The 27028-nt window shown below is 37.8% G+C and overlaps 1 protein-coding gene across 1 annotated transcript in view; it reads right to left on the bottom strand.

The window, feature by feature from the left end:
- The window catches only part of SMARCA2 (SWI/SNF related, matrix associated, actin dependent regulator of chromatin, subfamily a, member 2), a 111769-nt gene that overhangs the window by 69923 nt on the left and 14818 nt on the right, over positions 1-27028 (bottom strand). The window contains exons 3-10 of the mRNA XM_009884274.1: positions 21848-22177; positions 20888-20989; positions 17999-18251; positions 10729-10855; positions 9329-9502; positions 8935-9108; positions 4894-5064; positions 187-240 (exon numbers count right to left, since the gene is read on the bottom strand). Of these exons, the coding sequence (XP_009882576.1) occupies positions 187-240; positions 4894-5064; positions 8935-9108; positions 9329-9502; positions 10729-10855; positions 17999-18251; positions 20888-20989; positions 21848-22177 (1385 nt within the window). The remainder of the gene's footprint in view (positions 1-186; positions 241-4893; positions 5065-8934; positions 9109-9328; positions 9503-10728; positions 10856-17998; positions 18252-20887; positions 20990-21847; positions 22178-27028) is intronic.

Raw genomic sequence — 27028 nt, 5'->3', positions numbered from 1 at the left:
CTATTATGAAGATTCACTGTCCTGACTTCCCGAATTAAGCTTAATTTTTATTCCTGATTATAAACAACAGCTCTTCTTAGAACATTTGTGGTCATTTTTTTTTTAAGCCTCGGCAATGGCACAGAGAGTAATCACTGGAAAGTTTAAAAAAAACCCAACAAATAAAACACCCTGTAAAGTTCATACCTCTCCATCAGGACCAAGACCAGATGCCATTCCTTCTGCATTTTCTTCAGCCTTCTACAACGAATGAAGAAGTAAAAAATATCAGTCAGATTACAAGCATAGAGAGAATACTTTATATGATGTAAGCACTGGGTACCATTAATATGTTTCACTCTCTTTCTGAACAGCCTGGGATGCAGGCAATGTAAAGTGTGGGTGGACATAGGCAGAGATAAGCACAGAATTACTGCCACACACACAAACCGTTCACTAGTATGAATAGGGTACCTACAACACCTCTAGTCACTGTAATAAATCTGTGTCTAAGAAGTGGCTGGCCTACTGAATTTCTGGTCCAGACTCAGAGCTCAGTTGCTTACAGACTGTGCTAATACAAATAAAATAGTAATTAATTTTCATGTGATTTACTATTAATTTCCTCTAAAGTGCTTTAATCTCCATTTTGGAGGTGTCACTAGGCATCACAGATTGTATATTCATGCAGGCACTTTTATTTGGGGTATGTACACATTTTTTGGGGATGTAACAACTAACTAGAAGGGGTATTTTGGGAGTTCTTTGCACTGTATCTCAACTAAGTCTAGACCACAATAACTCAAATTACAAACAAAAAGAACCCTGGATTTCTTAGATGGAGTAAGCTAGATTTTTTTCCCCCCAGGCACCACTCCAAGAAGTAAGCAGTATCTTCATCAAAGTGTGTCCTCATTTACCCTACTTAAAAATGTCAGGACAGTATGAGATAATGGAAGACATAGTTTGCTTCTGAATTGGAACTTTCCTAAACACTTCTGACAATGAGCAAGAAAGGATATAATACAGCTTCTGCTCCTGTCACAGTGCTGGGTTTGTAGTACTACAGCACAGTTTTAATTTGGTTACCAATGTAAACAGATCAGACCAACAATAACAGATCTCTTAAATTGTGTTTTATAGATAAACAACTTCCAAGTATCCTTAATGGGTGTGATAAATTTAAATAATCCAGTTGTTTCTTTTTTTAAAGAAGTATACTTAAGGAATAGCTGCACTTCCAAATATTGAGATGATCCTCAATATCTGCTTCAGATCAAGCCTTGAGCCTCTGTCTTTGCCATTGAAGTCCATTTTCCAAGGTACAAACTTCAAATGAACATGCATCAGCAACATCAATATGAGCTTGAAGGCTGCTTGCTTCAGCATTCCTGGGCAGCAAGCATGTTTGGTGACAAAGAAAGGAACTGTACCAGAATTGAAGAGTTTAAACAAACAGAAGGGCAGGATAAGTTACAATAGCATGTATCTGGCCTCCACTGAACAAGCTACATCGACTGAAGATATCTTTTCCTTGGATGAACAACAAAGGGAGGGGTCCATTCTTTTGCACATGAGACTGCTCTCTAATATATAAAGATTGTTATAGCTTAGCTACAGTCAATGGAAAGAACCTTACAACTCAAACACACCACCACAAATAAGCAGTAAGTATCAGCACTGCTCACTGTGCAAAGATCAGACCCTGCTGTGAGAGCAGAAACATTGACAACCTACACTTAAAAAAAAAATTCTGGAAAGCAGAAACATATGTTACAAAGGAGACAAATGTAAATAAAGACATATATCTCACACTTGTATTTTGGGCTATGCAAAGATTTAATCCTTGACAAAGAAATACCAATTCTATAGATGTAGGAAGCCTTATTTTCTTCAGTCTCTGTATAATGACAAGAAAAACTCCTCCAGATAAAGGTGAAAGGTTGCACAGCAAGTTAAACTGGCCTATCAGATGAAAATTTCATCTGGAGTATTTTTTTTTTTTTTAAATCCATGACTGCAGTGAGGATGTGGGACACGAGCTGAACAAGAGGCTGGAGACAGAAGACACAAATACAGGAACATGAAAAAAGCTAAGAGGGAAAATCTACCATAAAGATTCCCAAAACTGTATTCTAGGAAAAAAATGGACTAATAGGAAATCTTGTTCTTGCAAGAATACAGGGTTCACTTTGATATTACATAACGTGAGTCTGGCAAAGAAGACAAGTACTTCTTTACCGTGCACTTCCTCATTGCCATTTCTAGAAGAAAATCATAAGAACTCTCCTGTCTCATTTCTCTGTAAGTACAAAACATTTAACTATAGGTGTTAGTAGATTATGTTTTAAATGGATTACAAAAATAAAAGGGTAAGTATTAAGAGTATGACTAGGAAAAAGACAATGCCCACTAATTTCAATAAGTGCTGCAACCATGCAACAATGAATTCGTAGAATTATAAATTAAAACAAAGCGTAATATTTGTGTGCAGTCCTATATCCTTGATAGATGAGCAAAAGCTTGGTGGAAAGAATTTAATTACAAACAAAAAGCTGCAGATGATCAAGACAGAGCTGAAGTTTTTTTCTGCTAATCTTCCTTTAGGTTTTAGGCTGGGATATTTATAAGCACTGAATATTCATGGGGCATATTTTGGTTTTACTTCAGTGATGAATATTATCTCCTTACTGACATGACCAGAAGATACTCTTTTCCTCATACATACTTCAGCTAAATCTACATAGAAATAGAATCATATCACAGATGTGGATTGCTGAAGGAATTAGTATTTTTCATTAGAGCAGTGCATTTACTCCACACACTATCTCATTAAGGATTATCTCTACTGTGATTTCTGTACATTAAATCATGTCTGTTCTCACTGGTAATACAGGTCAAGAACACCGTTTCAAGTTACATCTTAACTTTGTAGGCAGGTGATTATTCCTGTGTTAAGAACATACTCTCACCAAAAATAAAGAGTTTTTGGAGAGGGGCAGGAGAAAACATGGAGGATTTTTTAGTCCATTAATCTCCAAAATCAGGATTTTTTTAATATGTTGGTCTGCATTAGCATATTTAGAGTGCTGCTTGTAAACCATGTAAATATAATGTTTATATTTGTATCAGTAATTAGTAGCAAACCAGGCATGGAAACGGATTATAAAAATCCTCTTATCCATCCTGCAAGAGATGAAAAGTACTCAGAGGTCATGAAAATGACAAATCATTACTTAATAATTATTTCACACACAATTTTTTTTTTCAAAAATACCACTGTTCAGTTTCCACAAGTCCTGCTTAAAGGGTAAAATACTTCACACAAAGAAAGATAATTTTGAAAAGCTTCAATTAAATGTTAGGAATACACAATGAACGATTCTGCTGGCAGATTATCCGTTAACTGTAAAAAAAAAAAAAAATAGCCAAGTTCTTTCACTCTACTCATTTACAATGATACCACAAATCGGACTAAGCCAAGTGTAGAATGTGGAGGTCTAGAAGAGTTACCCCATACGAAACAGCTACATAAACCAGACTTTTCCCATCTTCTTCATGCAATGTGTTTGGGATCCACTGGATCCCTTCTGGGTACTTTAATCCTAATTTACATGTCTGGCCTAATTTTGCCTGTAGAAAGTTTATCAGCAAATCAATGTTAACAGACCACAATTTTCTAATCCTGCATCCTTCTCATGTTCTTTGGAATTAACAATAGTAAATTTCATCACAGAATCATAGAATGGTTTGGGTTGGAAGGGACCTTAAAGATCATCTAGTTCCAACTCCCCTGTCATGGGCAGGGACACCTTCCACTAGAACAGGCTGCTTAAAGCTCCATCCAACCTGAACTTGAATGTTTCCACGGATGGGACATTTAAAAGCTCTCTGGCAACCTGTTCCCATGTTTCACCACCCTCATTGTAAACTATTTCTTCTTCATCTCCCCAGACCCTTCTCTTCTCCAGGCTGAACAACCCCAACTCTCTCAGTCTGTCTTCAAAGGAGAAGTGCTCCAGCCCTCTGATCATCTTTGTGGCACTCCTCTAGACTCGCTCCAACAGGTCCATGTGTTTCCTGTGTTGAATGCAGTGCTCCAGGTGGGGTCTCACCAGAGTGGAGCAGTGAAGCAGCATCACTTCCCTCGGCCTGCTGGCCACACTTCCTTTGATGCAGCCCTGGCCATGCTCAGCCTTCTGGGCTGCAAGCGCATATTGCCAGCTCATCAATCAACACCCCCGTGTCCCCTTCCTTAGCACGGCTGTCAATTCATTCTCCGCCCAGCCCGTGTTTGTACTTGGGATGGCCCCGACCCACATGCAGGACCTTGCACTTGGCTTTGTTGAACTTCATGAAGTTCACACAGGCCCACCCCTCAAGCTTGTCCAGGTCCCTCTGCATGGCATCCCTTCACTCCAGTGTGTTGACTGCACCACACAGCTTGGTGTCGTTAGCAAACTTGCTGAGGGTGCACTCAATCCCACTGTCCATGTCGCTGACAAAGATGTTAAACAGCACCGGTCCCAATACCAAGCCCTGAGGAATGCCACTGGTCACTGGTCTCCCCTTGGACATTGATTCATTGACCACAACTCTTTGATTGTGACCACCCAGCCAATTCCTTATCCACCGCGTGGTCCATTCATCAAATCCATGTTTCTCTGATTTACAAACAAGATTGTGTCATCTGGTACAGCGTCAAATGCTTTGCACAAGTCCATAAATATATATAAAAAATTTTTTTTTTTTTAATATTTTTCAGTGGAGAGTGACAAATGTTAAGAATTTGCCAGTGTTGATGATTTTAGATACTCTGGTATGGGTGTGACAATTGGGTATCACTACATCTATCAACATTAAAATTGGATTCATAGAAGAGATGGCCTAAAAATAGTGGCTGCAATTACTTGCCTTCTTTCTTCTCCTTCTCTTCTTCTTCTCTTTGGCTGCTTGTGCCTGTTTATGCTCCCATACCAGGTTAGTCAAATTAGCCACATACTCATCTGTCTGCTGCAACAGGTAGGCTAGTCGTCTATCTTTCTTTTGGTCAATCAGCTTACGGTAGCCTTCTTCATCTTCAGCCTAGCAATACAAAATAAACATCAGCCATGACAGAAATTCTTCCAAAGAAACAGCAACCAACTCCTTTGTCAATAACATGTTACTTTAGTTATATTGTTATGATCTGCATAGGGGGACAACTAGATGAGTAAAGAACTCGTCGGATGATCAGGCCCAGAGGGTCATACATTTGTGTTAATGGGTCATAGAATCATAGAATGGTTTGGGTTGGAAGGGACCTTAAAAAACACCTAGTTCCAACCCCACTGCCATGGGCAGGGACACCTCCCACTAGACCAGGTTGCTCAAAGCCCCATCCAACCTGGCCTTGAACACTTCCAGGGATGGGGCATCCACAACTGCCCTGGGCAACCTGTTCCAGGGTTTCACCATTCACACAATAAGGAATTTCTTCCTAGTATCTAATATAAATCTACCCTCTTTCAGTTTAAAACCATCACCCCTCGTCCTATCACTGCACTTCTTGATAAAGAGTACCTCTCCACCTTTCCTGCAGGCCCCCTTTAAGTATTGGAAGGCCACTATAAGGTCTCTTCAGAGCCTTCTCTTCTCCAGCCTGAATAACTCCAACTCTCTCAGCCTTTCCTCGTAGGAGAGGTGTTCTGTTCCTCTGGTCATTTTTGTGTCCCTCCTCTGGAACTGCTCCAATAGGTCCATGTCTTTCCTGTACTGAGGGCTCCAGATCTGGACACAGTACTCCAGGTGGGGTCTCACCAGAGTGGAGTAGAGGGGCAGAATCACCTCCCTCGACCTCCTGGCCACACTTCTGATGCAGCACAGGGTGCAACTAGCTTTCTGGGCTGCAAGCACACATGGCCAGCTCATGTCCAGCTTTTCATCCACCAATACCCCCAAGTCTTTCTCCGCAGAGCTGCGGAGAGTCATCCTCTATCTAGAGACAGTATGAAGAGGGGTCTCTCCTGGAGCATGTTGTGTTTAACATCTCTATTAGTGACCCAGAGTAAGGAACGGAGGGCATTCCAGTCAAGTTTCCAGATGACACAAAACTAGGGGATACTAGTCAATTTGCTTGAGGGCTGGGCTACATTTAAGATGGACATGAACAGGCACAGAAGTTGTGTCATTTCTGACCTTAGAGATTTTCAAGACATGACTGAAAAAAGCCTTGAGCAACCTTCTTTGAACTTGATGTTGGCACTACTTTGGGAAACTGGTTGGCCTAGAGATCACCCTGTCAGCCTGAGAGATTCTGGGATCCAGGGATTCTATGATTATAAATATCTCCTATTCTCAGGGACTAATGACTGGAAAACCTCCAGCAGTTATGACAGGTAAGGGGGGAAAAAAAAAAATAAAATCACTTAATGCTACATCAAACAGATTACAATATCCTAAAACAGAGATGCTCGGTAAGTCTCCTACAAAGATGATTTTTCAAAGACATGAAGTGCAGGTAGCCACACCCAGAGGAAGAACATGGGAGCTGGATTTGAACTTGCGTTTAGTCCTTTTTCCAGCATGAATACAAAATCTTTTTCTTTTAGGTGTTAGAAGAAAATTTTCTTTGGGGCAAATTATCTATCACCTTTCTACTCTGGTGTTATTTTATCTTTGATACAGGCCACACTATCAGAGACAGGTTTCACCAGATAAGCCGTATCTCTGAATCCTTCTGGGAACTTCTGCATCCTTATGGCACTGCTTAGGTGTGTTGTTAGGGGTAAGACACACCAGGAAATACTGTTTTTATGTGCTGTGAAGATACAATGCAGCATTTCACTATGTCAGAAAACACAAGAAAATCAGCAGAGACATCTTGGTCAATTTTGGCTAAAACAATAAATAAAGGAAGTATACAATGCCTTATAAAAACAAAACATAAGTAGCAAGTATTTTAAAGATGATTCACTTCAAAGACAGTACTCTGGGAGATACAAAAGATCTTCTGCCTTTCTGGAGAAACACCAGAAATGCAGAAACTTGGCAAGAATAGCTGTGATGTTCAAACTGAGCTTGGAAAATTGCTTGGAAAATTCAGTTGTAATGTTCAAGCCATCAGAATTACAACAACCAAACTTACATTTTTACAATAATAACAATAATAATAGTAGTAATTATTATCATTATTACTGGATAAGGTCACTGGAATCTAGCCAAGGTACTTCCTTTATACATTCAAGCTTGTCTTGACAGTATCTTTTTAAATCATACCAATGCCCATTCCAGCACGTGATATATGCTAGTATTAATGAGCTGTGACACAATCACCATTTCTAATCATGGTCAATGAAGGACAATCTGTGGAATGAATTCAGCATTCCTGAAAAGATATGCGAAGAGTTTTAGACACAGCACATTTTCCTATACCACACTAAGACTCTGAGACAAGAAATTTGTAAAAACTCCTAGTACATATCCGCAAATTCAAAATTCATCACAACTGCACTAAAACTAAATAGGCTAAATAACCCCACTAACACAACACCGAGTTAGCTTTTGCAGAAGGATTTAATTGAGCAGTGGAGACAAAGACTTCTGAGTGCAAAGCCCCAAACTGAAAATGCCTATAAAGTGGTGTATCTATGGTAAGATTTTAACCACAGCCTTAGGGAAGGAGTCTTAGGAGAAAGCACTGATATTGTGGATGCATTGGTATCCTGTGCCATTTCTGGACATTCAAATCTACTTCATATTTTTTAACAGTGGACATCTTTATCATTTATTGTACTACATGTTAGACTGACATAAGCTCAACCTTGCAATGTACAAAAATAGTTCTAAAATACCAAGATTATCTTTTTTCAATCAGCTCTTTTTTTTTAAATTAACATTTTTACGAGCTGGCAATTAGACAGACTGCTGGCAATTATCTCTTAATTATAAAAAAGCTCTATAATGCTGATTGCTATGTAATTTTAAGAAATGCTTTAGGGCCTAAACATTTGTTATTCTCTTATGCAAGTCCTTCGTTTACATTTTACAGGCACTTTTACTTCTAAGTTTTTATCATTTTTATATTTAATTATTTCTCGATTTCGTTTTGTGATTTTTAAAACCAAACTATTCAGTCCTTATTCATGTTGGTAAAGCATTAATAAAGTGTTAAAAAAGAGCTAACCTGTCTTGAAGAAATTTTTCCAACGCTACTTGCTAACATACTTGTACATAGGCATTAATTTGTCTACACTTTAAATTCCAGAACTATTTTAACTCCTGAAATGTAGGCAGCCCACTGACTTGTTCCACAGTGTTCTAAAAAGACACAGTTATACACAAACACATTCTACTCTGTCCTAAGAACAATACAACTGATATTGTTCAGGTGTAAGGAAGGGAAAACTACGCAATAGCAAGAAGGAGTATGGTCCTGTAGCATTTATGGGTAGAACTGACTGCTACTAATTCTCAAGATACATGCATTACTGCAATTGGTTATGTATTTTCGCATGTGAAATCAGCTTCATGTTAAAGTTGCAGAGTAACGCCATGAACATATAAAATTCATATGGAATCTTCAAAACCATAAACCTAGTAATAAAACACAGTCCAGTATTTATATAATGGACCAATACCGCTGCAATTATATAACAGTATATGATGTTAATGAGATTAAGTCATGTTATACAGAAGTGGCTGTGCCAAGTTTCCATGCTGGTAGAAAAAAGAATTACCAAAAAACGTAAAAAAAGAAGTACCTATAGGTTAAAAGGTACAGTGTCACATTCACTACCATCATCAGAAATACGCATAATCAAACTGCAGAAGTTTTATATTTATACTTTTTGTGTTACAGAGGCTTTATTCTGCAAAGGAAATACATGGGTGTGGCTGAGACTGTATATGAAATAATAAAAGGATACAGTATGTAATTTTAGCTAAAATAACTATATTCCTTCCTCTACTCCTTACCATTAGTCTCCTCATTCTTTCTTTCTCAATTCTCTCAGTTTCTTTTTTCTGCTCACGCTCAGTGTTGGCATGCCAAGTTGCTACAGCTTTAGAAAGCTTCTGGATTTTCCCAGCAACTGACCGGTGGTACTCCTTAAAATCTTTAGCATGCTGCAATATGCTATTCAGGTATTCCTAGAAAAAGAAACAAGTTAGTGCAGACATATGGAAAAAGCACAGAATTTGAAATCAGGAATACAGGAGTTCTAATCTTTCTCCAATTTCTTATCACATGGTTTGGCCTTTTTTTAATCTTAGAAACTCCAGAGGTAAATAAAATATGTAATAGAGAAGACCTACACAGCAAAGCAAAGTGCATCTCTGCCATGAGGCAAACAGTAGTAAGTTAAAATACCTGATGCTTCTGCCTACGCTTCCTCTCCTGTTCTATCTTCTGCTGCTTCTCAAGCTTTTCTGTCATACGGGCCTCCCTCAAAGTCTGGCGTTTGCTTCGTTTGTAGGCTTTGGAGTTCAGTGCTGTCTCCAGTGTTGTGTCACGACGCATGCAGGCTACTACCTCTTGTCTTAGCTACCAGTGGGAAAAAAGAAACACTTAAAACAAAAAAATCACTTTTAATACATGGAGAAACAACTTAAAACAGTGGTATGGCAGAGTAAAACAGTAACAGTCCAGAAGATGTCCCAGCCTCCTCTTCCCTTTCCATTACAGTTCTGAAAAGATCCAGCATCTATACAGTTGCAGCAGCTATGTCTCTCTCCCTAAACAAATCTTAAGTCTCCACAGGATGGCTGAAAGTGTTAATTACTCTTCATCCTAATTTCTTCCTTCTTTACAAGATGCTGCACATGACTGTCCTGCTGCAATGAATGGGGCTAGCCAAGATGTTACACCATCGAAGTAAAACATAAATGAACGAGATACATAGCATACTTTTTAGAGCTGGACCTGAACATAGCTGACAACTCATTTCATTGCCAGCTGCAGAGGCGACAGCAGGGACAGGTAAATGTTAAGGGCTTGCCTCAGTCCCAGCAGTACAGCGGGGAGTGCCTGCTGCTTTTCATCTGACCTCTGACAAAACTTCATTATAAAGGAGTGCCAAGGGTAGAGGGAAGGAAGACTTGGACATCACAGTAAAACTACTGCCAAGCCTTCTGTCAGGAAGTATTTTTGCTTGACCTGCCAAATCACATCTTTGTTCTTCCAAACTAGCTGGAAAAGCCAATGGCAAGAGGCCCATAAGAGTCTGGCAGTGTCATTCCTTTCCTGAAATTCATTTGCTGATACATGCACTCAACATCCAACTTAGGTATTATCTCGTTACACTTAATTTTCAAAGTCTGTGTGCCACAGTGGAAATCCTGAAAACAGATCACAGAGAAATACCACACACACCACCAACATACAACTCTTCCTAGAACAAGGGAAACTGTGACAAATATGAAGTATGTCCAGAAAGAGAAGTCTACTGGGATTTGTGTTAAAAAAAGCTTTCCGCCTGTCCAGCTCTTGTTTTGTCTTTGTGACAATGCCATGTTCATTATGAAAGACACAGTTCTACGGTTACACTTTACACTGGAAGATAAAGCAGGAAACGTAAAGAACACTTGTACATTTTCATTAACTAAAGAAAATAAAATCCAGGGTAAACATTTCTGTGACTTGCTTATCGGTCCATTTTGCTCTCATGCAAAAATTCCTGCTTAGGCTCAGGGCTGCTGCAAAATCTCTTGCCACATAAACACGTTTGGCTGTGACCTCTATGAGAATTCTTCTGAAGCAGACGGCATTACCTGGCGCTGGAAATTCAGTAATCGAAGTGCCTTCAGCTCCACTGTAGCTTTGGTTCGCAGATCTGGGGGCAGAGAACCAGGCAAGTTCTCCAGCTCCTGGATCCTGTGAGCAATTCGAGCCTGAAGCCTAAGTAAATAGAAAATTGGATAAGACACCAGGAGAAATCTGTAAGTGGTTATCAAAATTATACAGTAAAAATAGGCAATTTGTCTCAGGCATTTATTTGGTTTTTACTAACTGTTTCTGAACTAACAGGCTTTTGCACAGATGACATTAGATATCCTTTCCCACTCTGAAAATAAATTGTCAAATAATGACAACTGGCCCTTCTTTTAATTTTGACTAAAAGCGTATGTGTGAAAAAAAACTTGAGAATTTTATTTTACTCATACTAGGCTGGATTCTGTTTTCAAGCTATTTTGATGGGTACTGTTTTATGCACAGTGTAGTCAGTGATGACACAGACAGAACTTTCCTTAATATCTGGAATACTACTTGCTTATTTTATTGACAAATGAAAAGTTCATTAGTAAAGTATTCACACTTACATAGCTGTTACACTGTAAATCAGATTCTATTTCACTCTTCCTTTACAAGCTCCTTTTGCATTCATTTGCAAATTCAAGAGAGAGAGAAAGAGACAATAATGGACAAGCCAGACAGAACTTGTTTTTTTTCTATTTTTTTTACATTGAAAACCAAGATCACAGAGCTACAGTTATGTATTTTTTGTGGGTTTATTTACAAGTATGTGCTTCTGTGAACTGCAAATTTTGCCAAGGCACTGAAATAACAGACCCCCAAATTTTAAGTTATCCAAAAGTTGTATCTAAGTTTAACAGAATCAGTGCCCTCCATTTCCCACATGCTTTAGGAAAAAAAAAAAAAGCCCCAAAAAACCCACACCACCTCCTGCCCCCCTCCCCCCCACACCAAGCCAGACAGTCCTTTCTCTCCCAAAATAAAAAACCTACAGGCCCAGGAAGAGGAAGGTATCTCATCTCCCTATACTGCACAGGACTCACAAAATTTCCCTTTACTTTCACAAAGCATAGAACATCAGATCACGTTCGTAAAAGGTGTCTGCTGCTGTTTTCCTGCAATGAGGACTTTGGAATTGCCATGAAGGGAGAAAGAAAACACTTTCTGTACAGCTTCTTCTCGTACAGTGATCATTCCTCCCCTGCCCTTTTGCCCCTTCATCAGACCACAATATTAGCATAGTGACATAAACTCTCATACACTCAACATGTCAGCCTCACAACTGGAAAGTAGATCACACATCAGGCAAAATGGCTGCACCCGATATATGTAGTCAGAACAAATCAAAATACTAGTATCTCGCAGTAACTGCATGCATCATGACTTATGTGTAATTTGAAAAGAAACTGGAATCACTCGTACAGTTGCAGACAGTATCTTATCTGTAATAGTACTCCATCCTAAAACTCCTAAACTTCCCAAAACTATGCATTTTTTTATATTATCAAAAGATTTCTGAAGTTCCTGGAAAAACAAAAAGGAGGTAATGCTGCATTACTGCAGAAGACTAACAGTGTTCTTAAGAGAGGAAAAAATTGAAGCAGCATTAGGTTACTTAAGTTTTTCATACAGACTGAAAAGCAAATCAAGAAGGGTTACTTCCTAATAAGAGAAAGTTCCACTAAAAGCTACAGATATTTGTGCAGGCCCAGAGAAGTTCATGATTCCTGTAGGAAAATTACTCATTCAGAAAGTGCCATCGGCATATTTTGTTCTTTCACGTGTATGTACTGCACTAAAAAAGCCCATATTTTGTACAACTTCACCTGTCACTGGGCATTCCAGAAGAGATTTTAGTGCACCTAAGGATGCAAAATCTTAAGAATTACTTACTTTTTGAGATTAGATGTACTATTGTACATCCATACAAAAAACCAGATAAGATGTACAGAGATATTACTGTTCTAAATCATTGATGGGTGCTCTGCCTATTGCTTATTCACACATGGATGTAATCATGCATCACAACTATGATTTATTACTCTATTTCACTCCCCAAATACCTGCAATGCTTCTCCTGAAACCATCACCTACAAAACCGTTGTAGCCAAATCCCAATTTCACTGACTTTAATGAAACTTTAGGGGAGCAGTCACAACCTTGCCAAGTTTCTTTTTTGAGCTGTTAACTTAGTAAGGCACCTGAATACTGAACACACTTGCAAATTTTTTTTATTTTTTTTTTTTGCATTGAGTGTTCCTTCTTGTACTATACAAGAGGATTAGCACAAAAAAGCTAATCGAGGTTCTTCCTAATATAGCTTATGGTTTTAGATAACCAAATGGATGAATCACTTTGCAAACATGAAATGAAATGTTCACTTACTCATTGTGCCAGAATTGGCTTGTTACTTTAAGTCCAGGTATAAAATAAGTGAAAGTGCCGGCTGACATAAAAGTTTACGCAGTAGAAATTCAAGCAACAGCCAAAGCTGGGCTGGGGTTTACATTTCTGTCATCTAAATTATTAATAAAAATTAAAATGTACAACTTCCTTGACATATGACTAAACATAATGCAAGCCTATACAGTGTGTGTATTATGTCCCATCATCACACTAAGCAGCCCACCCCCATATAAAGACTCTTCACACTGCTAATAATTTTCTTTGTTTTTCTCAACTCTGGTTTATAAAAAAAGGCTGATCAGAAACAAACGGACACGAAATTTTACCATTAAATTATAAAGCGGATTAGTATTTCCAGGATAACTTTTTCTCCAACTTCTTTCCTCCATATGTTGAAGTGACTGCAAAAACAGAGGTATGCACTGAGCTACAAAGAATGATACTTTTATGCTTTTGTGGGCAATTACCCTCCTTTTATAATCCAGTCAGAGGGAAGGACTAGGAAATAAAAAAATCATTATTTTACTACATAATCTTACATTATTTTAGTACATATTTTTACAGGTAGTCAGTACAGATACTACCTCAGAAAACCCTCATTGAAACTCAGGTCTGTTCTCTATTAAAATAAAGCCCTGGTCAAAAAAGTTCAAATACTAATGAAAATCTATAGCACACATGTGGGAGAATAATGAGAAGTGGCAGCCAGATGGGTTACGTATAAAACAAAAAAAAAAAGGAACATATTTTGAAGTTCTATTTCAGACTTTCCTTGAAGTACTAATTATATTGTCTAAGGCACTAACAGCAGTAGTAATAGTAGTAGTGTTTTCCTGAGTAATCAGTAGGATTTTTAAAAGAATTCCATGACAGACATCCCAAATCAAGTGAATGCAACAACTACTTGAGGTGTGTCTCACCACAGCCACCTTCCAGTCTTTAAAGAGAATGACTGCAGTCTGTTGGACTATTGCTATCTTCACAAAAAAAACCCTAATAGCTATTAGGTAGCCAAAGAAGAAAACTTCCTAGATGCTTTTTACAACCACTTGAAGGATATAATCTCACTGTTTAAAGGATGTATGTAATTAGTCTTTGCAGTTCAGCACTTCATCCACACAGAAAGTGGCTAGTGCATCTACACAGAGATCTCTTTGCAAAACAAGTGAGTGATGCACACCTCTTCCTCATTAATTGGGGTCAACATCAGACGTTATGCTTGCACATTCAAACCTGTCTGGCACAGATGCCATGCAGTAAGCCATGAAGATACATAATAAGAGAATTGCACGTAACAGAAAGAAACCATGGGCAATATACAGGACACTAGCAAGTGTATTTTTTTTTTAATTAGCAATGAGAAGGTGGGGAAAAAAGCACTTCCACATAATAGAACAACTTTAAATTACACACATTATTAGCTTTAAGAGATCTGTTCAGTGAGAATAAAAAGCAGCACTTTCTTTTGAAGAAAGCATTAAGGAGAGTTTTATAAAAGCACGGTATGAATTTTTCATTCTGGCCAGATTTCAAGGAACACAAGTTTAACAGCCCTTCACATATGAATAATTTAAACTTCTTATAAGAACTTTCAATACCTACGTTTCTTTTTATCCACCTTTAGTCACACAGAGATTAACAACAATTATCATATAATCTCTTCTCAAATCAACATATGCTGCAAATAGCTTCTCGGCACAACCACATGAATATAACAGCAACATTAACTCTTCATTTTCTTTCTCTTTGTTAATATACACTGGAGCCTTTTTTATAATCAAATTAAGGCTTTTTGGGGAGAAAAGCAGTCTGCTGATGTTTCATTAGATTCAAAGGTTTTTCAGACCCTGCAATACGTTAATGGATGCATTAGTGCTTCTCCATCTGTACTGGTCTATTTAACACGTGGTTAATGAATAGGAATGCTATACTGTACTTCTAAGTGCCTATTTGATGAATTGTTTGATGAAAGAAACTATGTAACTTCCTAGTAACAAGGAAAGGATAAAAGAATTGCTATCCCTGAAAAAAAAAATTACTTTAACTTTGCAACAGCAAAAAATAAAGTATTTCAGGTTTACAATATTGTTCTGTGTGTAAGATGTGTTCTGATACATAAATCATGTACATGATCCACTAAGAAACAGAAACGTGTATGCAGGAGCATGTATTCTCCCCCAAAAGTCTGCCATTATGCACTTGAGAGGTGTATATACAATAACAGAAATGGCCAAACACCCCACCAATTAACTTTATATCATGTAGCTCATAAATTAGAACTAAATTACTGTCTCCCCAACAATACACTTTGCACCTTTAGTCCAGAAACACCATGAAAAGAGAGAAAAAAAATAACAGAGAGGAAAACAAAACCCAAGAAAGACAGGAGATGCAAATGAAAATAATTGCTCACCACCAACCGACTGATGCCCAGCCAGTCCCCGAACAGTCAGCCGCTGCGAACCTACCCCCCAGTTTTATTGCTGAGCATGATGATGTCATATGGTATGGAACATCCCTTTGGCCAGTTGGGGTCAGCTGTCCCGGCTGTGTCCCCTCCCAACTTTTCATGCACCCCCAGCCTACTCGCTGGGGCACTGTGAGGAACAGACAAGGCCTTGACACTGTGTAAGCCCTGCTCAGCAAGAACTAAAACATCAATGTATTATCAACATTACTTTCAGCACAAATCCAAAACACAGCCCCATACAAGCTACTACAAAGAAATTTAACGCCATGCCAGACAAAACCACTACAGCCACTGAGTAAACCTAGACTGTAATTTTCTAGAATTCCTAACTTTATCAGATTCACGCTTTCCCACAATAAGGCAGTATACCAAAATTTTACCTTTTGGGTCTATCTATATGTTTGAAATATGAATCCCTAAAATACCTATGTGATAATTCCATCTTTTCATGAAAATGAGTAATTCAAACAGTTTTCTAAGTATTTCAAAGTATAATACCCCTTAATTAAAAAAGTTAACTGCCAAGGGATCTCAAGAGACAACCATTTCACAAAGCTTTCATGAACTTCACTGGTTTCAGGATACAAATGTTTAAAGTAACTTTTTTCTACTCCCATTTTATGAAGAATGTGTGAATACACCATGTTTCTGTATTAAACTTGCCTATACTGAAACTAAGTCTAGCACTGTCCACAGCACAAAAGCTGTTAAACTGTTTTTTTTCAAAGTTTTTGTCTGATGTTACTTACACAGTTTTAAATAATTAAAAGAATTCCAGAAGTTCTAAGCATTCCGATACGCAAATTCCAGCAGTGTTCAACACTGAAAAAGCTTGGATTAGTATCTATGGATTAGTATCTATGTGATACCATCAGAACAAAATAAACCACAACCAACCAACCAACCAAAAAAAACCACACCAAAAAACCTACACGAAACCTTCTATTGCAGAATCCCTACCAAACTTCTACCTCACTTACTCTACCAAGAAGATGAGGGTATTTACAATCTAATGAATACACTGTATTTATTAAAAAACAAAACAACGGGTTTTCTGCATCAGTAAATGGAACACCACTATTTTCTGTCACTCCTCACTTTCCTCCATTTATGCATACTAAGACATAATAGTTTGGCACAAATAGTGCAATGGAGAAGGGCTGGAAAGACTGGAGTACCAATCTGAGTTTAACTGATGCAGCAAAGGTTACATTATACTGGCCACATGATTCTTGGCTCAGCTTAGTTCTGCAATTCTTCGCTCACAGCAACTGTGAAACCATATAATGGTGTGTTCTACAAGCTTTCTCAAAAAGATGTTAGAAAACAGTGATTGCTCACACTAAAACAGCTATGGCCATTCAGTCCTAAGGTAAAAAGGGTAGGACTGACAGAATGACCACATCAACATGACAATAAATTACTTAAGCATTATCTTACACAAAAAGTAAGAGCTTTCCTGGAATCAAGGCCTGGATTCTGGACATGGCACCACATCCTAAAACACTTCATGGTGTTTTACCTTCATAAAGTAAAAGTCATTAAACCACTCTTCAGTGAGATCACCATCCCTTTTGGCTACCTTCCCCTACAAACTCACTGTTATAGTAACTGGAAGATGCATCATCTGTCCAAAACACACAAATAGGCTAAGTGCAGTTTCTTTCCTCTAACTGAGAATGATCAAGAACATATGTTAGATGCCGGTCAAGATCCTTCTGCCTGCCAGATTCTCAACGTCAATTGTTTAATAGCCTTTTTGATGGGAAGAGGGAAGAAGCCTCTTTCTAAGTCCACAAAAAATGTTATCCTCTATACTTCATAATGAATATAATTCACCATCTAATTAGGGCACTCAGGAGGCAACTTGTAGAGATCATGCTTCCTGATGAACTTTTTTTAAAATCTTGCCTGTGACCTCCTTAATACTCTTTCTACCCTTTGGTAGTCCAGCCAACCCCATCATCACTAATAAAATTTGGTTTTCCTGTGGCCACTAACTCATCAGCTTTTTGACTTCCACTGTTCTCTTTCAACTTCCCTTTTGTTTACAATTCCGAAAACTTTCTGCTCTGAATTGGTTTCTCTGTAGACTACAAGTATTTGGATTTCCTAACTTCCAGCGTCTGCAGCGTCCAAGTTATAGACAAACCCAGCAGAGTCCTTGAGCCTGTTTTAAGCTTATCTGGTTTGCAATGATACTGCCAGTATGTTTTACTAGATCATAACACTGGGTAGAGTTAAAACGTTGTTTGGTTTGACGTTTCCATACTTCTCTTTGACATGGTCTCTCCCTCTCTAGTGACAACAGTATAAACTGGATTTCCACAGTAGTTGATTGCAAGGAGTTTCAGTTCAGCCAGTGAAAAAAAAATCTGCAAATGCATTTGAATCTTGTTATTTCCTTTTACCTATATTCACGTTCTTGGAGTATTTCAACAGGATCCAATCCTTGTGGCTTCTGGATAGGGCTGATGCGATTCTGCTTTTGCTGCAGCTGAACAATGGGTGAAGGCTGTCCAGGTGGTGGTGGCTGTGGTACAGAAGGCCCAGGCATGGCGGCAGTAGGCTGGGCAGCAGGGGGGGCAGGAGAAGGTCTCCCACTAGGGGGTGGCGCGGGAAGCTTTTGCTGGGCATTGGAGACACTTATATCTGGAGCTTGGCCTGAATAATAAAAAGTAGTTATTTATAACATGAAATATGGAACACAGGAAGAAAATCAAGACAGTTTCTGAAGACAGACTGTAAAGCTAAGGTAAACATTCAAAATTACCAGAAAAAGCCCACTGAGACAGACTATACTCCATATTTTAAAAAACATACTAACACGCAAGTATACCACATTGCAGTAAGTGGTCCAAAGAAAAACAAAACTACTGAAACTTTATGATGAATGCCATTTCTTTTCCCACTCCTGCTGACTTTAGAAATAAAAAAGCTGCGGAACTGATTTCATGGAAGTGTAGGACCTAATTCCGCCTCTTGTTCACTATCCTTGCACCACTGAGAAGAAATCTCTAATCACAACCTGACAACAAGCACAACCAGGTCTGCTTTTAGAGCTCTACCAGAACTAGATGGCCATATTAAAATTTCTACAACTGTACTTAGAAGTACCTGTCATATATAAATACCCTTTGTTTCCTTACGCTCTCCTATTAATTGTATTTATGTATTTCAAATACCAGGATTTCAATTACTGTTTTATCTTATGGCATTCTAATAGTCTTGGAAATTAACACCTCAGGTAGCGTTAAAACAGTACCTGCCATTCATAGACACTAAAGGTCACAGACTTCAGTATGCCATTATGACAAGTCACCCATGCATTCAGATGTTCAAACATTGTCACTGACAAAAGACACACCTGTGAACTTGTAATCAACCATAATTCAAATCCAACATCCTGAAATCTAGACAAAAAGATTCCTTCAGAGATCACTACTTGTCATTCACACATCTGCATCAAACTCCAGAAAAGGAACTTGAGCACAAGCTGTAGTTTCTGTATTTTGCAACACTGCATTTAAGCTTATTAAAATAAGGAAAGAAAGCAAGCCCACCAAAAGCCTCTGTGTAATCTCAGTTCTGCAGGAATCATGCTCTACTCTGCACTGGTGAGACCCCACCTGGAGTACTGCATCCAGCTCTGGAGCCCCCAACATAGGAAAGACATGGACCTGTTGGAGTGAGTCCAGAGGAGGGCCACGAAGATGATCAGAGGGCTGGAGCACCTCTCTTGTGAGCAGAGGCTGAGAGAGTTGGGGTTGTTCAGCCTGGAGAAGACTCTGGGGAGACCTTATAGCAGCCTTCCAATATCTGAAGGGGGCCTACAAAAAGGCTGGAGAGCGACTTTTTACAAAGGCACGTAGTGATAGGATGAGGGGTAATGGCTTTAAACTGGAAGAGGGTAGATTTAGATTAAATATCAGCAAGAAATTTTTCACTCTGAGGGTGGTGAGGTCCCCTGCCTATGGCAGGGGCATTGGAACTAGATGATCTTCAACCTAAACCATTCTATGATTCTATGATAAATTGAATTGTAAAACAAACACCACCACAAACAACAACATAATGAATGAAAAAAAAATTAAAGAAATAAGCATAATATTTAAAAATACCTCAAATAAAACCTCCAAACAGATGCAGCAAGGACAAATCTTTTCTTACAAAAAAAAAAAAAAAACCAGCAATGAAAAAAGACAAACAGTAAGCAGCTTACAGTTAAACAGGACAGACAGACTATTAGGACGTACTGGATTATTTATCTAAAACTATCCATCTAGCAAATCTGTATATCTGCCAGAATTTTTTAGTAGCAGCATTGACCTAGAAGGCACTGTGCCTGTAAAACTCATATACAACCTCTCAAGAAAACACTTTCCCCCGCTCTTTATTATACTACTGAAATTGTAAGTATTCTTTGGGAGTATTCCAAGAAAAGCAATTTTACATCTGATTACATATTAGTATTTTATTTTCTTTTTATGTTGCCCTAAGTAGCTGACTAATGACAGAGAATTTTTTATGACATCAACTATCACAGAGTCATCACTGTCCCCAGACTTACCCACAAGCAACACCACAGCATAACATCTCCACCATATGAGAAGCCTGTGTTACTTGCAAGCATGCAATATTGTATTTATTTTTAAATCTCCCTCAAAAAAAAAACCAACAACCAAAACTTCAAATAATGTATGTGACTAGGGATTTCTAATTCTTTTCAATACAATACTTCTTCCACTCTGCTTTCAAACAATAAAATCAGCCTGTAAACCCAAATCTGAAAGATTTGGTTCAAAACCTGATTATCACACAGGGAAAAAAAAAGTTACACTGTTCATTAGATCTCAAAGACTACATTGACCTTTCAAAACAATCCAATTAAAAAAAAGAGCAGTCTAATTCTACCATGGTTTGAAAACTTGTTTACAGTAGCAAAGACTACAGCTGAAATACAAGCTTGCTGCAATTAAACACGCTCAGAACATAACTTGTTAAGTAGATTTTATAGGTGTCCCTCAGGCAGCTTATGTATTTCATTCTGATTGTAAAAAGGTGCTTCATGTTCAGGCTGCCTAACAACTGCAGTAATTTCACATGGTCACATCACTCATGGAGGAATAAATGGTAAGTCTCTCCTTGATTCAAGTCCTAGGCACAGTAAAGGTTACACTATTTTTCAAGCATTTTTACCTTCTCTTTTTTTATCCCTGCATCTTTTCTCCAGACTCTACCCACACTGTTTAACCGTAAGTCTGTACATGACATAAAATTAGCATTATATTCCACTATACCTTCAGTCCAAGTTTTAGGAGTAATGGCAGCTGTATGTCCAGGCATCCCTGGAGCAGGGCCTGGTCCAGTTGCAGCACCACTCATTGTATGTAACCCAATACCTGCAATTTGACAGAGGAAAGAAATTTAGTAAGATACAATGCATTTCCAAGTATTCCAAAATCATTCTGTTTTCTAGTATGCTAGTCTATTCAGGCAACTAGTATTTTTCTTCACTAAGTATGGATTTAAGTAGCTTTTATTGTGAAAAAATATATGTAATGTGGCATATTAAAATCGTGTCTCCTAAAATAAACCTTATTCGGTAGCAAAGCCACATCCACTGAAATGAAGTGACCAGTGAAACTATTGAAACAGTATTAAGAAGAAATTATCATCATCTTAGCCCTCGATTTCTAATGCAAACTCAGTAATGGAAGTGTTCAGAAACTAACAGGTGCAGGCCGTTTGATGTAACACAGTTTTCGTAGGACCAAAATGTGCTTGCTTACTGCACTATAACACCTATTATCATTAGCAGAAAAAAGTAAGAACATTTTCTTTTCCTTGTTTCTCACTTGACAGCACACGATACATAGTATGTTCAACAACCTAAACAGTCAGTCAACTTGCTCCAGACTTTTTTATCTACTTTTCTGCATAACGACAGGAGACTGAAAATTCACTCTAAGAAAAAAAACATTAAAATTTCCATGAGTAAAGTATGATTAACAGTCAAAAAATATCAAGCATAATCAGGACAGACATAGTACCGCACAGCGAAATCACTTTTATTTTAGTCTTGACAACATCCTATTAATAATAGATGTTGCTCAAGCTTAAAACCAAAGGCTGGTGTTCATTTAGATGCCAGACTACAGTCTCAAACTATAGGCCTGCACAGCACCTGTTTATTAATTTTATACAGGTAGAACTACAAGAATTACCTGCACAATGACACAAGGCCTAGATTCACTTACCAGACTGTCTGTTGAAGGCACCGGGAGGCTGCTGCTGTTGAATGCCAGGCAGGGTCCTCTTGCCCTGAACAGCAAGCTGGAGGTTTTCTGGTAACGGCTGACCTCTAGCTAACATTTTGTATGCTAGAATCTGAGCCCGCAGCTGATGCAGCTGTACAGGGCTAAAAGGGGAAGGACCTCTGTTAGGTTGATTCATAACTTGTGGGTCTCCCGGTATAATAGGTCCTGGCTGGCTGGGAGTCATCTGGGGTGGAGTTGGACCTCCTCCAGACATTGGACTGGACACATGCTCTGGTGCTCCTAATGGAGAAGGGTGTGGAGACATATAACCTAGAACGGGTAAGAGGATCACAAACTTACTTCTCTGGTTAGTCAAATCTAAATTCCATCAAATTTCTTTACCATTACATAGAGTATAAAAATGTCTCTCTCCAGTCAGGATAGCTGTACTATTTTCTGCAAGAACAAAAGTGCAATCTGAAGTTCCCTGGGATATCAAAACAGCCTCATGAGCTATTCTTTGAGAAGATTATACAGTCCAATAATTCCATATTCCAAAATAATATGATTATACAGTCCAATAATTCCTCAAAATAACAATTACCCTCACATTTGGAGTAAGACAAACTAAAACACAAAATACAATACAGAAGCATCAGGATGTGGTACTGTTTCACTAGAATGTTGAACAAATATTTCATTGTGGAATACATGCAGTGAAGTCTGACTATTCTATGTTTATTGTGATGCACACACATCAAGGAATACCCATTCACTAATACGAGCCCTCTTTGCCAAAACTCACCAACATACAAAATAGAAAGAGATGGTATTCAGTTCCTATATCATTCCTCTTTAATTCATATAGATTAAAGGTTTGAGCCACACAAACAACATTCAATACCTTTTACCATCTGGGTGCTCAAGAACTTGGAAGATCAACTGCAAGCACAAAAATCAGCTTCTGAAGAAGCTGCTGAAGACTGTGTTACTCTGTAAAGTTCAGGAGAGCAAGCACAGTTCTGAAGCAAACAGTGCTTGTATCTTATTACAGCACTTGCTAATGCAGTGGTTCTAAGTTTGAATCTTAACTCCACTTAAAGCATATTTCCTTGAGCTTCACAATACCTCCATGAAAACAGATGGCATGGATTTTTGGTGAGACTTCCAAGAATATGTAGTATGTCAGAGACAAAATATGAAGATTGATCCTTCAGGTAATGCACAAAAGACAGTTAGATTTCGCAGATGTCCACTAAGAGTGAAAAAGAGGTTAACGATACTTACTTCACTCTGCTATTGTGGAGCACAAACAATGCTCCTATCAATTTGAAAAGCCTAAAAAAACTTTTTTAAAAAAAAGAAATCTTCTGCCTTGCTTCCATATTCTTTAGCAAGCCACAGATCACTGAATTCCAAAGTTCATGCCACATTTCATGGTCCTATGACACCAAAATCTACTTTCTCCATTCTTCCTGACACTTTAAAGTGGAACTATATCAATTTCATCTATACATAGTCCAGATCACAGAAGCAAGTAATTTTTCACTCTCTTGAGCTTCACTGTTCTTACTGGCCCTTCACTAAGGCTACTACTACTACTCAAAGTAGTCTCAACTACTCTGGGATGACAGCAGCTCTAAGTCACTAGAACTTATACAAGTGCATAGATAAGAGCGCTCAAGAATTAAAAGTCCATCAATGCTGAGGTGTGGGAATGAAAGTATTCTACAATAAAGTAAAGATTGTAAATGTCTGAGATAAAGGACAAAAAAGAGAGGATTTCAGCTCTCCTAAAAAAGGAAAATGAGGCAGAAGTACAGTAGGTTTGTGAAGGGAAAAGATCAGATAAGACAGAAACAGACCGAGTTCAATCTTGTACCTAAAGAAGACGACAGAAAAGGAAGAACACTAGTGAAAATAAGAAAAATTAAGCAGTTTAAGAGAAAAATAGGGAAGTGAAGGGGGAAGTTCAAGGAAAAGGGAGAAAGAGACCTTAAAAAGTTAAAATTACTGATGTTATTTACTAGGTCCATCCACTGGTGGTGATAAAAGCTACAATTAATAACAGTAAGTTTACTCCACTTATTCATCTCCTTCCACTAACTATTTTTGCCTCTTTTTTTTTTTTTAAGAAAAGAGGGGAAGCTACAAATCCCTCTTTGCTGAGCACACTGATTTAAAAGAACAACCACTATGCCACAACAAAAACCAAAACATACAACTGCATTATTGTTTTATACTATAAAATGGTGTTTAGTGCAATGTTTATCCATTACTATTACATTTCTAGCTCTCAGAATTTACTTTAAATAGCACCTGCTTTGAATTACGTTGTTTTCAAAACTGCCTTTCAAAGAAAGGTTTCTTTCCCCCTTCAAGTTATATTTTTCAAGTTATATATTCCTTAATCACTGATAGATTTCAGACCCGGATCTTGAAATCCATATGGACTATAACTGTAGTGTAAGATATTGAGCAGTTGTTTTCACTCCTGACAGTTCCAGTTGCAAGTCTGTGACTATGTTTTGCAGAGAACAGCTTTTAGTAGCAGGTATTTTTTGAGCTTTCTGTATATATATGACTTACACTTTCACTTTCCCTCAAAGTCCTTGAGGATTAGGATTCTTGGCGATAGGAAACTAGGCTTGACAAGAGTAAAAATGAAAACAAAATCCCAATAAAATATCACCGGAAAGAACAAAAGCCTTCCAAACTTCTTGTAAAGGCTCTAATAATGTGCCATTTACAGAACCCAAATTTTGTGATGCTATATGGAAATTTTCCTTTTTAAGTTTGAAAACTTTCAGAAGATCTAACAGTGTGACAATACACACAGCCATAAGCCTGTCCTAATAAAGTCTATGTACCACTTGCTTTTTTCCTATCTTATTACACATACTCTAATACAGGTAAGTATGCACACATGGTCTCTGAATAAGGACACATGAAGACTCACAAAGATCAAGTTTAACCAGCATATGTCATAAAAGAAAAAAAAATAAAGACATACTCCATAGGAATGTTTAATATACAGGCAAAGACAGACACCTTTTTGAACTTTGCAAACATGCTTTCATCTGCTATGAAGCACTTCAAATGTTCAAACGTGTATTTCCATGGCACACTTGAATTTCCACAATCAGTATTCAGCAGGTTTTTAAATACCGAGCTCACTAATTGTTACTTGCTGAACTGCCGAGTATCCCTTCTTCTAGATTTTCCACAGAAAACTGTTTGCTATTCTGCATAAACCATTCTGTTTAATTTAACCTTCAGAACAGAAGATGGCAAAAGCACTGAATGATAAGGTTGCAGAACACACACAACAGAAGAGTTCTATGTGTTGGCAAAGGACAACACATAACCTTTAGTTCTGAAAAATATACAGAGTAGAAGACACCCAACACCAGGAAAGGGAGGGCAAACAGCCCAAACCATCATTTAAAGCTGTGGTAACTCCAAAGCTTTATCAGGTTTCTCCAGGTATTATCTAGATGAGTTCTGAAAATCTCCAATGATGGCGATTCTTAATCATTGTCACAGTGAATTTTCTTTTCCTTAAGTCCCGTCAGAATTTCACTTACGTAACTCGTGACCACTACTTTTTGTGGTTTTGCTGTGCACCTCTGAGGAGACTCTGGTTCTGCCTTCTCCAATAATCCTTCAATGGGTCATAGAAAAGGCTACATCAGAAATCTTTATCAAGCATTGCTTCCTTAACCATATGCAAAATTAGCAGTGTTCTTTTCATCCTACTTTGGTATCAATTTGTTTGACAGAAATACATGACAACAAGTCATAAACAATGTATATTCTTTACAGTATTGACACTGGAAGAAATCTTAGTTATAACACTTTACCAAACACAAGTATTTTTGGAGGGCAGACTATACAAAAAATTTCTGCTCTAATCACTTTTAATTTCACCTTAGTTAACAGAAGCAAAGAACATCTTCCTCATCTGTTTTAAAGATGAAGAACAAGAGAGCTAAAAATTGAGAGATCTTTTTTCTCACTTATAATGTTATAATTAAACAGAGGAGAACACATATGAATGCTAAACCCTGGTAATGAATATTAAATAGAAAGAGTCGAGGCTCTACCAGTCCAAACACGGGAATATTCAACAGAGGTCTCGACTCCCCACTAAAAATTATGAAAACTTTAATCATTAAAGTGTCTGAGGATCATATATGTCAAATCTTTCTGCTAAAACTGATAGCAAGGGTATATTTTTACTCAAAAATGTGAGTGTAAGAGAATTTTTTGATTAGGAAGATATAGATAAGATTGAAGAAATTTAGTTTTGTAACTCATTTATGTTAACTAACCCTTCAACCATGAACTAAAGTTAGGGGTTTTTTGAAAAAAGGCATCAAGTACATGCCCACAATACACAGTAGGAAAGCATAACATCTTGGAACACAGGGGAAAATAAGTTCATGTTGGATCGATGCTAAAAACTTTCTTAAGGTAAGCAAAACATAACATTTCCCTGTTGGTAGTGTGGCCAAGGTTAACATCAGTTCTTGTGAAACTCTCTGAAGACAGGCCACATGTGTGCAAGTCATTTAAAACTATGACTGTAGAAATTGTTGAGAGGTCTTACGCTGGCAGGCAGATGGATAAGGTGACAAATCTTTTCTCATCTTTAAAAGGCTGAAGAAAATCAAAAAAGTAAGTGCAGCTAATTTAAGAACAGTAGGGACAATGAACGGTGTTTGTGAAGTAGCAGTAACTTAGTGAATTCTGCAAGTTAAACTTAATTGGTGTACCTTTATAACAAGTTCAACAAATACTGCATGATAATTAAAAATATATGCGGATCAAGTCCCAGAATCTTAAATCCCTGCAGCGCTTATGTTTCCACTTACAAACAGCCAGCAAAGAAACCCAAACTGTTCAAATTGGTCTGTATTTCACTGCTGTATCACAGTAACTGCATTTAATTTGTTTCATATTACAGAAAAACACAAAATTGTTTGTTTCAGTCCATTTATATCTTTTTATGAATTCTTTCTAATAAAAAATATTTTATTTTATATAAATATTTGATTTGTCTTAGCAATTTCTCTCTATTTCTCTTACAAAGTCAAATCAAAACATAATTTCCATCTTCTGGATAACTCTGCTTAGTAGTTTAACCATTTACAGTATATTTCATACTTCTAATATCTG

Source organism: Charadrius vociferus, unplaced genomic scaffold (genome assembly GCF_000708025.1).
Source record: "Charadrius vociferus isolate BGI_N301 unplaced genomic scaffold, ASM70802v2 scaffold183, whole genome shotgun sequence".
NCBI classification, from domain to species: Eukaryota; Metazoa; Chordata; class Aves; order Charadriiformes; family Charadriidae; genus Charadrius; species Charadrius vociferus.
Note: the sequence above shows the minus strand (reverse complement) of the source record. Positions and strands in the feature narration are given on the sequence as shown.